Source organism: Pelophylax lessonae, assembly GCF_965119305.1.
Source record: "Pelophylax lessonae genome assembly, chromosome: 7".
Classification (NCBI taxonomy): domain Eukaryota; kingdom Metazoa; phylum Chordata; class Amphibia; order Anura; family Ranidae; genus Pelophylax; species Pelophylax lessonae.
In genome coordinates, this window is record NC_138774.1 from 195,616,094 (window position 1) to 195,630,177 (window position 14,084).

At 46.3% G+C, this 14,084-nt stretch overlaps 1 protein-coding gene across 5 annotated transcripts in view; it reads right to left on the reverse strand.

Moving 5' to 3' along the window:
• The window catches only part of RALGPS1 (Ral GEF with PH domain and SH3 binding motif 1), a 1,028,186-nt gene that overhangs the window by 229,661 nt on the left and 784,441 nt on the right, over positions 1 to 14,084 (reverse strand). For all 5 annotated transcript variants that reach the window (XM_082262603.1, XM_082262602.1, XM_082262601.1 and 2 more), the window contains exon 11: positions 5,816 to 5,909. In XM_082262603.1, the coding sequence (XP_082118729.1) occupies positions 5,816 to 5,909 (94 nt within the window). The remainder of the gene's footprint in view (positions 1 to 5,815; positions 5,910 to 14,084) is intronic.

The following is a 14,084-nucleotide window of genomic DNA, read 5'->3' on the forward strand; positions in this document are numbered from 1 at the left end:
ATAATGGTATATATATTCCATTATCTCGGTTTGGTCTGTGTGAGTGGCACTGGTGGACACAGATAAGTGGCACTGGTGGACACTGATTCATGGCACTGATACGTGGCACTGGTGGACACTGATTCGTGGCACTGATACGTGGCACTGGTGGACACTGATTCGTGGCACTGATACGTGGCACTGATACGTGGCACTGGTGGACACTGATACGTGGCACTGATACGTGTCATTGGTGGACACTGATACGTGGCACTGATACGTGGCACTGGTTGACACCGATTCGTGGCACTTATACGTGGCACTGGTGGACACTGATACGTGGCACTGGTGGACACTGATTCGTGGCACTGATATGTGGCACTGGTGGACACTGGTACGTGGCACCGGTTGACACTGATTCGTGCCACTGATACGTGGCACTGGTGGACACTGATTCGTGGCACTGGTGGGCAGTGGCACTGGTGGATACATACGTGGCACTGGTGGGCAATGAAGAAATTAGTAAAAAAAAAAACAGAAAAGGGGAATTAGGTCACAACACATTATATTCTGATTGGCAAAACACAAAGTGGTCTGTCATATAAGTCCTGCAAAATAATTCACAAGTCGCGGTAAAGTCGCGGTAAAAAGTCGCTCCGACATGGGGCGACTTTATGGTCGTGGCAGTGTGAACCGGCTCTAAAGGAAAGCAGGGATTTTCCAGTGGGTAATTTTTAACCAGTTCCCGCCTAGCCTATAAACGACAGCCAGGCGAGACATTCGTTATTACCGGTGGATGTCATATGACATCCCCCCAGGCCGCGCTGCAGCCGCACTGGACAAAGCGCATGACTGATCAGCGTTCCGTCCGCAACTGGTAATATGTGATCACTGTGATCAATCAGAGCAGATCGCATGACAATTGTACACAATGAATGGCTTTGACTTCTGCCATTTATTGTGTACAGTTGTGTTGATCACTGTGTTTGGTTCACTTACAGCTAACTACAATATTTAACAATATTACAACTTAATTTATAAAATTTATATTTTGTGTATTTTTTATTCTGTCTCTATAATATCAATTATAGACACTTCATTTCTTTGTAAGTAGGCAAACTTACAAAACTGCTGGGGATCAAATATTATTTTCTCCTCTGTATATATACTATAGTTTGTGGACTCTAACTGTAACTTTTCTAATAAACACTGACTTGGGTTATTTTCACCAAAGAAATGTAGCACCTCAGTACAAAATATTCACATTCTGCTGTGTCCATGTTCAAAGGTTTATTTCTCTGTACTGGTCCAGAAATTATGCCCGTAAACCCTCGGAAAAGAGTTTAACATCAGGATATTGTACATCTCCCCCCTCAGAAGGATGGAAAAATTAGTTCATCCTCTGCTGGCCTTTAAAAGCAAACAGCTGTTATCTGCTTCAGTCTGGGATGTAGGTTTTTAGCCACCTATAGCTTCATAGATTGAGTACATTTTACAGCAGCTCCTGGGCCTACGATGTGGGAGGTTGCTTTATAAATGGAGTCTATATAAGCATATAGTTTACTTAAGACATTCCAGGCAAATGGCTATATACACAGGTGAAACTCTGAAAATAGGTCAGTGCCATTTTAAACCCAGTGCACACTGGGTTTGAAAACGCTACTTCAACAGGAGTTTTGCGTTTGGCCTGTAGAAGCAGCTCAATGTTATTCTGTGTCCATGCACATTACGACGATTAGAGGCATATTTTAAACTCAGCGTTTAGAGGCAGAAAAAAAAAAAGCCGCCTCTAGATTGCAATTTTGAGAGGAGTTTTCTGGCAGAAAATAACGCAAAACCCTTCTAAACGCTCCTAAATGCCTGTACAAAAACGCTCTATATATGCATTTTCTGCCAAAAGAACTGGCTTTTTTAAACCTAGTGTGCATGGACCCTAAAAGATAAATACTCTTCTTATCCATATCACTTGGTGTGCTATATACAGTGGGGAAAATAACTATTTGATCCCCTGCAGATTTTGTATGTTTCCCCACTTACAAAGAAATTAAGGGTCTATAATTGTTATCATCGGTGTATTTTAAATGCTAGACACAGAATAAAAAACAAAAAATCCAGAAAAAACACATGATACAAATGTTATAAATTGAGTTTCAGTTCAGTGAATAAAATAGGTATTTGATCCCCTACCAAACAACAATAATTCTGGCTCCCACAGACTTGCTACAGTATGTACGTATGTGATATACAGATTAGTCCTGACAATTTAAGAAGGTTCTCCTAACAGCAACTCGTTATGTTTATAAAAGACATTTGTCTACAAAAATCTCTTTCTTCCATTCAAAGTTACCATCATGGGCAAGACCAAAGAGCTGTAAAAAGGATGTCAGGGACAAGATTGTAGACCTGCACAAGGCTACAATGGGCTATAAGACCATCAGCAAGAAGCTTGGTGAGAAGGAGACAACTGATGGAGCGAATATTCGCAAATGGAAGAAATACAAAATAACTATCAATTGCCCTAGTTCTGGAGCTCCGTGCAAGATTTCGCCTCATTGGGTAAGGATGATCATAAGCTTGTGAATGATCTCAAGGCAGTTGATTGGGACCACAGACACCAAACAATGCATTGGTAGCACAATATGGATTGAAATCTTGCAGAGCCCGCAAGGTCCCCCTCCTCAAGAAGGCACATGTACAGGCCCGTCTGAAGTTTGCCAATGAACATCTAAATAATTCAGAGAAGGATTGGCAGAAAGTGCTGTGAACAGATGAGACCAAAATTGAGCTCTTTGGTAATAACATGACTCGCCGTGTTAGGAGGAAGAAAAATGATGACTATGACCCTAAGAACACCATCCCTACAGTCAAGTACAGAGATGGAAACATTATGCTTTGGGACTGTTTCTCTGCTAAAGGTATAGGCCCACTTTGCCGCATTCAGGGGCCAATGGATGGGGCCATGTATTGTAAAAACTTGGATGAGAAGCTATATTCCCAGAACATAGAAGATGGGTCTTCCAGCATCACAATGACCCAAAACCTACTGCCAAGACAACAAAGGAGTGGTTTAGAAGTACAATAAGGTCATGGAGTGGCCTAACCAATCAGAAAATTTATAGAGAGAGCTGAAACCTCGAGTTGCCAAGTGACAGCCAAGAAACCTTAAGGATTTAGAGAAGATCTGTAAAGATGAGTGGACCAAAATCCCTCATGAGATGTGTGCAAACCTGGTAACCAACTACAAGAAATGTCTTACCGCTGTGCTAGCCAACAAGGGTTTCTCCACCAAGTACCAGGTCTTTTTTTGCTTGGGGGATCAAATACTTTTTTTTACTCAATGAACTGCAACTCAATTTACAACATTTGTATCATAGTTTTTCAGAATTTGTGGTTTATACTCCCTCTCTATCATTAAAAATGTATCTGTGATAAAAATTATAGACCCCTTAATTTCTTTGTAAGTGAGCAAACTTACACGAACTGCAGGGGATGAAATAATTATGGCTCCCCATGGGAACACTCCGGTCAGTGTTCTCAGCCATTGGCTGAGAGCGCTGATCAGGAGCCGGTCAGCTGCTGGTTTTCCAGCATGCTCACCCGATAAAACCGGCCAAACGTTGGGCTTCTGTCAGATCAGCTGCCATACACACAGGCCGAATGTCGGACAGTTTTTATTGAACCAGCCGAAGTCGCCTGACATTCAGCCTGTGGGTACTAGGCTTTACTGCACATCAGGCAGTGCTCACAGTTGAGTAAAGCAGCTTCCATCAATGACTTATGAGATAGGTACTTTACTTTGAGACAAATTAAGATGGGGACAATCTCATGCTTCGAAGCCATCAAAAACACTAACAGTCTGCTTATGGCTTCATCCTTTTTAAAATGGGATTTTTATTCTTACCGTAATATCCATGTCTTTGAGTTTATCGATGGACACAGCGCTCCATAAATCATAACTACTCAGTTAATATATTGCCTCCTCCAGGAGTAGGACTAGGCAGAACTAAAAACATCTGGCTACGCCCATGGACAGTCCTCAGCTTGGTATTTAACCCCTTCTCACTGCTCTAGGTAATTAGTTTAGTAGCAAGCAGTATTGGAAGTATCAGAATTCCATGAAGGGGTGGGTGCTGTGTCCATCAAGCTCAGAGAAATGGATTTTATGGTAAGTACAAAAATCCAATTTTCCCTTTCGTTCATTAAAGGACACAGTGCTCCATAAATCATAACTATTGGGACGTCCAAAAGCAGTGCAAAAGCAAACCTCTATCCCTCAGTAACTGGTTTTCAATAGCTAAGCCATTAAAACCAGTAACTGTAAAGCAGAATGGTAGATCAGTCCTTGGGACAACTGGTCTTCTCTGAGAGGAAGCCCCCAAGGGACATTTACGGCCACCAGGATGATTGGAAGATTCTCGCTCTTGATTCCTCACAGGAACTGTCGAAGAAGCCTGAGCAGAGGATAATACTGGCCTTACTGTGGCCCTTGGGCGTCCAGCGTCTGCCAGAGGAACCCATGATCTCGCCACAAACTTCATTATCCTCCTGTGGAGCCAAACCTACTAAAGGAGCTGCATGTAGGACTGTGCAAACAGAACTGTCTTGAAGGTGGATACCACCAGACTCAAAACCTGTATGCAAATGGGGAGAGAGAACTATGTGTGTGACAGCAGCCGGTGAATCATGGCCTGTGGTAGCTGGAATTTGTCCAAAGGAAGGACCACCCTGGTCAGAATTAAAATCAGACCTAGGTAATTAAATTCCCTGGACAGGGATAGAGGGGACCTTAATTAGTTCAGCCATTACCCGAACCTTTGTAGGAATCAAATTCGCACAAGGAGACTCAGGACCTAAAAAAAACCTGAAAAAACTAAACTTAGGCCCCCCCCTTTCTGGGTACCCCCAAAATAAACAATTTGCAGATCTCCTTTACGCTCACAAAAGAAGTCAAGGGAGCTAGGGGAGCTGTCGGTCAAGGGACTGCTGTGACTCAGACCCAAGCCTGGTTGTATGCGACCCTGCGAAACCCGTTTAACTCGCAGGCCAGCCTCTGTCCGTGGGGCTATGTCGCAGTTGACCTAGCGTGTAGCTGGAGTCTGCACGCAATCGCTGGCTGGGTTGGGGGACTCCTGGACCTAGATTATCCAGCGCGTTGCCCAGCCCAGCAGTTTACTGTAGATCTCCTGAGAGGAAAAACAAAAAAGATGCAAGGAAGGAGAAAATTTTGCTAGGACCAGAGATCACAGCCGTGACTAGACAGAATATAACTGATTACCTAGAGCAGAGAGAGGGGTTATATACCAAGCTGGGGACAGCCCATGGGCTTAGCCAGGTGTTTTTTGTTCTGCCTAGTTCTACTTTTGGAGGAGGTAATATAACCCAGTAGTTATGATTTATGGAGCACTGTGTCAGTCGATGAAGGAAAGAGAAATAGGTACGCAAATATACATTTAATGGTACCTTCCACTATTGTATTTAAAAATAAATGCCTTTATCAATTTTTTATACTGCATGCACATTTTAAATAGATTTTTTATATACTGCAACGTACTTAGAATGAAGTTTAATGCAAATTATGTGTCATTTTCTGCCACTTTTACACTTTTCTTTATTCATTTCAACGTAACAAGTGTTATGGTGCACACCACAAGTACTTGACACCAAACACCACCACACTAAACCATGAAGATGAGAATGGTACGTAATTCAGTGTGCATTCCATATTTATTAAACACTTGCATTAAAAGAAGCATAGGTGCAAATATGCCCTTAAAATATCAGAAAAAGACAGGTATAAAAAATGAAAGAAAAAGATAAAAATGACCAAGAAACTTACTTGTAATTGTCATCTTCCACAAATTTTTGCAGCTCTTCTATGTACCGGACGGACTTCAGATATTTCTGCACATGGGGTAATGTCACAAGATGGTCTGTCAAGATAAAATAACAAATAAATTGTATTACATGGTAGTATGTGTACAGTACAGCATATATGACTGCATCCACATGCATATACACACAGAGACACTGAACATGCAACCTAAAACCTTACAAAGTATAAAAAGTGGGGAAAAAAAGTGCATCCCTTTGAAGACCGCTAGACTGGCCCTCCACTGAGTATGCTGCTGTTACCCATTTAATAGTACAGAGCGTGTGATCAAGGCACACAGATTTATAGGCATATTATAAGCATATTTTTCACTGTCTAACAAGGTCTACTCGACATACTCCACTTATTCTGACTGTTCTTCATTGACAGGAATTGGAAGGGGAAAATCATCAATTTTATGGTTGCTTTGGATAGCCTCCCAATTATTCTTGGACAGCATTATGCCTACTAGGAATTGGCACCCTTTCCTGTCTTCGTTTCCAAATGTAACATTTAAGAGGCAGGGGACCGCCTGATACAAGAAAAAGGGGATTTTAGCCAGCTAGAGTGACAAAATTTAGCTTTCATTCATAAGATGTGATACTTAAACCAAAAAAGTGTTAATTGGAAAAAAACAAAGCTTAAAACTGGATCAGGCTGAAACGTAAAAACATAATACCATGAAATAAAGTTGTGTTTTTTTCTTGTGGAAAATGTTTCTGCTTGTTGGAAGGAAACTGTGAATGCAATGTTGGACACGCATCTAGGCAACCTGGGGCCAGATGGGTATGTGGGGGTCATTTCATGGACATCTGATATGCTTAAAGTTGAACTGCAGGACTCTTTTTTTTTTAAACTTACGTGGTCTAGCTTATTTACAGTGCCTGTAAAAGTAAAATGAAAAAGTATTCATACCCCTTAAATTTTTTTTACCTTTTTCCATGTTCCAACTAAAAACGTAAATGTATTTTAAAGGGATTTTATGTGATAGACCAACACAAATTGGCACATAATTATGAAGTTGAAGGAAAATAATAAATTATTTTCAAATATTTTTACAAATAAATATCTGAAAAGTGTGGCATGCATTTTTATTCAGCCCCCCTAAATGAATACTTTGTAGAACCACCTTTAGCTGCAAATCTTTTTGGGGATGTCGCTTCCAGCTTTGCACATCTACATGGTGAAATTTATGCTTATTCACAGAGCTTCTGTGAACAGCAATTTTTAGGTGTTGCCACAGATTCTCTATTGGATTTAGGTCTCGACTTTGACTGGGCCATTGTAAAACATGAATATGCTTTGATCTAAACCATTCCATTGTAGTTCTTACTTTATGTTTAGGGTCGGTGTCTTGCTGCTGGAAGGTGAACCTCTGCCCCAGTCTCAAGTCTTCTGCAGACTCTACCATGTTTTCTTCTAAGATTGCCCTGTATTTGGCTCCATCCATCTTCCTATCAACTCTGACCAGCTTCTCTGTCCTTGCTGAAGAAAAGCATCCCCATAACATGATGCTGCCACCACCATGTTTCACGGTGGGGATGGTGTGTTCAGGGTGATTTGCAGTATTAGTTTTCCACCACACATAGCGTTTTGCTTTTAGGACAAAAAGTTAAATTTTTGTCTTATCTGAACAGAGCTATTTCTTCCACCTGTTTGCTGTGTCCCCCACATGGCTTCTCGCAAACTGCAATCAGGAATTCCTATGGCTTTCTTTCAACAATGGCTTTCTTCTTGTCATTTTTCCATAAAGGCCAGATTTGTGGAGTGCATGACTAATTGTTGTCCTGTTGACAGTTTCTCCCACCTTAGCTGTCGATCTCTGAAGCTCCTCAAGAGTTACCATGGGCCTCTTGGCAGCTTCTCTGATTAATGCTCTCCCTGCCCAGCCTGTCAGTTTAGGTGGATGGCCATGTCTTGGTAGGTTTTCAGTTGTGCCATATTATTTCTATTTTCGGATGATGGATTGAACAGTACTCCGTGAGATCTTCAAAACATGCAATATTTTTTTATAACCTAACCCTGCTTTCAACTTCTCCACAAATGTATCCCTGACCTGTCTGGTGTGTTCCTTGGCCTTCATGATGCTGTTTGTTTAATAAGGTTCGCTAACAAACCTCTGAGGGCTTCACAGAACAGCTGTATTTGTACGGAGTATAAATTAAAAACAGGTGGACTCTATTACTAATTAGGTGGCTTCTGAAGGCAATTGGTTCCACTAGATTTAATTAGAGGTATCAGAGTAAAGGGGACTGAATACAAATGCAGATACTTATTATTAAAAAACTTTGAATACCATTTATCATTTTCCTTCCACTTCAAAATTAGGTGCCACTTTGTGTTGTTTAAGCACATAAAATCCCAATAAAACTGGATTTTTTGACTTACCGTAAAATCCTTTTCTCTTAAGTTCATTGACGGACGCATTTCTCTCGGATTCATATCAGTAGAGTAATACTGCCCCCTACAGGAGTAGGACACTAGGCAGGAAAAATGTCTTGCTACGCCTATGGGCAGTCCCGGAGGGTACACCCTCTCTCTTCCTGCATAGGATGTCAGTTTTGTTTTAAAGCAGTGTCAGAAAGTAACACCAACCCAACTCAAAATAGAGGAGCAGGTACTGCGTCCGTCAATGAACTTAAGAGAAAAGGATTTTACAGTAAGTCAAAAATCCAGTTTTCTCTATCGTTCATTGTCGGACGTAGTTCTCTCTGATTCATATCAGTAGGGACCTCCCAAAGCAATGCCATAAAATGATCGGTGGGAACAGCAGAAAAGAACAAGTCCCCAAGGCCAAACATAGCCAACCAGGCAACTAGGGACTCATCAGAACAAAAGAGGAGGCCCACCCGAAAACAAACAGTAAACACCCTCAAGGAAGGCCAAAAGCCCTCCAAACAGCAGCCAGCAAAAAACCTTGCGGCCGAAAAGAGGCATCTGCAGATGCCAGCACATCCACCTCATAAAGCGTAGCAAAGGTGTGAACAAATGACCAGGTAGACGTCTTGCAACCTGAAGCACAGATGCCTGTATGGCAAAAAGCTCAGGAAGCCCCCCAAGCACCCAAGTAGAAAGCACCGAAACAGGGAAAGGTAGGACCTGACCCATAAATGAAGAAGCCTGCACCACCGACTGTCTGATTCACCTTGAAATAGTCGCAGCAGACACAGGCAGCCCTGTCCTTGGGCTATCAGTGAGCACAGAGAGCGAACCTGACTACGGGAAGACTCAGTAGTCGCCAAGTACCCCTTGAGTGCCCAAACTCCATCCAGAGTATGCAGCGCACATTCCGTAGGATGGGGGGGGGTGCTCAGGACACAAGATGGCAACACAATGGCCCCATGCAAGTGAACACTAGAAACCACCTTCATAGGAAGGACGGATCCGGATGAATTACCACCTGGCCCCATGAACCAACATATAGGGAGAATGACAGGACAATGTCGCCAGTGCTGACACCCCGCGTGCAGAGTGACAGCAACCAAGGCAACCTTCTGCAATAAGGTAAGCAGGGGATACCATCGATACTCGCAAAGGAGGGTCTGGAAGAACCGACTGCACCAACCAAGGTCCCCAGTTGGCGACCGAGGTCGCACCGGAAGAACCAAGTGTCGCACCCCCTGGAAAAAGTTACGCACCAGGGAAAGGGCGGCCAACGGCCTGTGGAATAAAAAGTATCAAAGCTAAAACCTGACCCTTGACAGTACTCAAGGCCAACTTTTGATCAACCCCCCCCCATTGAAGGAAGCCAAGATCCGAACACTGAGCAAGAGCGAGGGGGAGCCCAAGAAGACTCACACCACGCAATACGCGACTTTCTCATGTGATGAAAAAAATCATCATAGAAGATGCTGCCCACGCTTTACACAGGGTGGGAATCACTGAAGCAGACAACCCCCCGTCCTTTGACACCTGGCTTACAACAGCCAAGCCGGGCCGGCAAGCTAGCGACCATAAAGCCGGACGGGAGATCGGCCCCCAGAGAGAAGAAACCCTCCCTGACTGGAAGCCTCCAAGGAGCGTCAGCGGCAAGCCTGATTAGGTCGGCGTACCAAGCTCGGCAAGGCCAGTCTGGAGCCACGAGAATGACCGAAATCCCTGCTGCCTTCATCCTGCGAAGGATTCTTGGCAGCAACTGGAGAGGAGGAAAGGCAGACAGCAAGTGACACTGACCTCGGCCCATCTGCGAGCACTCTCACATGACCATGCCAGCGTCAGCCTTGCATAGGTGACCACGCCAAACATCTCAGCATCGAACATGTTGAACCTAGCGAATGTTCATGCCCATGACAGAACCCACGGGCCACCATTGCACCCGCCAGAGGGACCAGGGAACCGGCCACGACCTCTGCACTGTCCTGTAGATGCGATGCCAACAGGCCCATGTCCGGAGTGCCCCCAAACAAAGGCACAAATGCTGGAACGACTCCGGATGAAGGGACCATTGCCCTGCATCCAGGGCCTGTTGACTGAGGCAAACCGCCTACAAATTGTGTTGTTCCCCCCTGGAAAGGGAACAGCGGATAGAGCCGAAACAAGGCGCTCTGCCCAACGAAGAAACATCACTTCCAAGGCTGCAAGGACACTTTTGGTGCCCACATGGTGAATGACAAGCCACGGTCGCGGCGTAAACAATTGAAAGTGCACCGGACAGCTGCAGGTGCCTGATCCAGTGAACTAGGCAAAGCTGGATCGCTCTCAGCCCCAGGACAATAAGCGGTAACCTGGATCCTCCAGGGACCATACTCCCAAAGCAGAAAACCTGCCAAGGATTCCTCCCCACCCGGACAAGCTTGCATCCGTGGTGACAATTGTCCAGTAGACGGGGAGGAAGGATTCCAGAGCAAGACTCCCCGGCCAGATCCGCAAGTCCAGAGAGTTTGGATTCCAGTCGCCCTCAAGAAGGATTGCCTCCTGAGAGATCCCCAAGAGGGATTGAGCGAAAGGGACCGTCTTGAAAAACAACACCATCAGTCCCAGAACTCGCATGCAAGTCCAAAGGGAAGACCATGTGCGGAACAGCAACAGTTGATCGCAGTCTAAAGTGCCAAGAGTTTTGACCCCGGAGGGAGAAACACCCTGACCTAGGACGAGTCCAAAGTCAGGCTCAGAAAGTCTCATAAAAGGAACCAGGGATGATTTCTGAAGGTTCAGAACCCACCTGAACTCCACCAGAGTTCTCACGATGACAACCAACTTCGTTGTCAGCACCGTAGGGGACTCCAAACGGAGAAGCAGAGTGGCCAGGAAACCAGGGCCTATACGCCCCGATGCCGCAACAGCGCCAGGACCGGAGCCAACACCATCATGAGGACCCTAGCAGCATAAGCGAGACCAAAGGATAACGCCACAAACCAAGAGATTCTTCCCCACTGCAAAAAACAGAGAGCTGTCCAGAACATAAAGGGACGTGAAGGTAGGCAGCTTGATGTCTATGGAGGTCAGGAAGCCCCCTGATGTAGAGAAGCCACCACCGTGTGAACCAATACCAACCTGAATTTATGATCTGCACGGAACCATCAAAGGACCAGTAGGTCCAGCTTGTTGAACCAGAGCCTGAACTGCCCCACAGCGCGCTTTTAAGCGATCCGGAGATAGCCGTACATTGGAAGGGAAAACCCTTAGCGAAATAAGCGGATCGGAACTCGATCTTGCAACTGGACCGCATGACCTCCTGAACCCAGTCAGCCTGGGATCCGGGCCAACCGCAGGTCCTCGACCCCCTAGATGGGAGAGGAAGCACCTTTAGGCTGAGTAGGCCTTGTCCGCAGGTCTGGAAAAAACCAAACCCATGTACGCCAGACCAGGGTCGTCTGGAACTCACGCGGAAGTCTGGAAGGACTTTGCCACATCGACGAAGAAACTGTTTGTGAGCCGAAAGGGAGGAACCCCAACTGTGACCAAGGCCCTCACCCTTGACAGCCTGTGGAAGAAAACACTCTTTCCCCCATGAGACTCTTACATAATGTCATCCAGGGCAGCGCCAAAGAGGCGATCCCCCTGAAAAGGGAGATGCATTAAGACATTCTTAGAAGTTTGATTCGCAGACCAACACTCCGGTCAAGTAGACTCTGGACAACCACCGCAGAAAACGGCAAGGTGACTATACAAGGGAGCCTCGACCAGCGCAGCATTGCAAACAAAATGCAGCCCCTGCGCCAGCTGGTCCAACAGCTCCCCCAGGGCAAGAGAGAGTCTGCGTGATAAGGGCAAACAAACACTTTTCCCAGTACAGCTACGCCAGGGAGCACAGGCCACAGCCTGCACTATCCTATCTCCCAAGTCCTTACTTCCACTGCAACAACGGTAGTCCCATTCAGATAGAGACCGTACGTCCACCAAAAGCAGAACGGTCCTCTGTACCAGAGACTCGCCCAAAAGGGCAATGGCTAACGGCCGCTTAGACACCCCAGGGGAACGTCTCAGACGGTCCCCTCCTACATGAGCTGCCAGCAAAATGAGCATCTCCGGGTGGCATGTGAGTGCCAGATACCATCTGCGCCCCAGGCTCAGCCGCCACTGTGACCCCCAAATTGCAGGGTGCCACGCACCGAAAACAGCCAGTGCGTCCACCAGTGCCTGTCGCGGCAGGGGAGGTGGAAATGTCATTATCATCCGAGGAGACAGGGCGCGAGGTAACAGACCCGGCAGGGAGGCCCAAGTCAGGCCCACGTCTGCGGCGGCTGAGCCAGACTCAGACTCCGAGGAATCAAAAGAGGCAGGGGTAGGTGGAGAAACGTTTTAGCACACCTACCACCACCCCCCGGGCCCAAATGCTTTCCGAACTGCCGAAAAGGCATAGACGGACAGCACTACAGCGCCCCCTGGAGGTCAGGCACGCGCTAACGGACCCCCACAGAGAGGGAGAGACCACCCTCAAGACTCACTGTCCTTCAGGCACTCCCACCGGCCTTCACAGCAAAAAATCTACAGCAAAATGGCTGAAAACAGGTGTACCAAGATGGCCGCCTCCATATAAGCAGACAGAGGCTACAACAAAATGACGGGCCCGCGCGGGAATCACGGTAATTGGGACCCACAGGGGGACCCCCCAAACACCCATACACTTCAGAAAAACCCCAGCAAGGCCCCCCCCCCGCCCGATCATTGAGCACCGGGGACAGCGCATTCCCCTGGCCCCCCATGCGGCCTGCACACTAGGCCCCAGGCTCAGGTAGGCCAAAACAGTCCCCCACATGGGGGGGTGGAGAGGAGGGGGGTCACATTAGGACAGAGGGAAACCCAGGACTGTGAGGGTCCGACCGCCCCAGGGAGAAGGCCCGCGTCCACCCCAAAATCCGCCAGGGAAGGGGGGGAACATTTACTCACCATACCGGGAACACAGGCGGGCGCCATCTTTTTACAGGACCCCACGCCCCCGGAGTAGGGGGCTGTCGGCCAAATAGGAACTCTGCAACATCAGTCTCGACCCTGTCGTGTGCATCCTGGCGAGACATTTAACTTGCAGGGCCAGTCCCCGTCCAGTGGGAATATGTCGCAGCTGACCCAGCGTGGACCTAAGGCCTGTACGCACTCGCAGGCCAGATTGGGGTGACCACTGGATATGGGGGTCCAGTCTGTCGCCCAGCCCAGCATAATTGCTTGAAGATTTCACAGGAAAAAAAGTTCCAGAGAAAAAAGGCTAGCTAAAAAAATCTACATAAAAAAATACTTTTATGCCAGGACCAAAGATCCCAGCAAGGAACTAGATCCTTACTCCTGACTAGGCAGAAAAAACTGACATCCTATGCAGGAAGAGAGAGGGTGTACCCTCCGGGACTGCCCATAGGCGTAGCCAGAACTTTTTCCTGCCTAGTGTCCTACTCCTGTAGGGGGCAGTATTGCCCTACTGATATGAATCAGAGAGAACTTCGTCCGTCAATGAACGATAGAGAAAATACATTTACGTTTTTGGATGTAATATGACAAAATGTCCAAAATTTCAAGGGGTATGAATACTTTTTCAAAGCACTGTACATCTAATTCCGCATATCCAGATGGCGACTGGGGATGCAAACATTTATTGTAGTAGCCTGTACAGAACGCAACTCTTCTGATGGCAGTTCGAAGTAACTTGTCATCTGTATTGTGACCACCACTTCCTCGGCACTTCAATGTGTATTGATTACCTTATCTGACTGGATGAGTGACATCATCCACCCCTTATCTTAGCTGGTGGCATCAGTTAAACTGAACAAGAGCCTATTCAATGTATATACTGCACCAATGTGTGTAA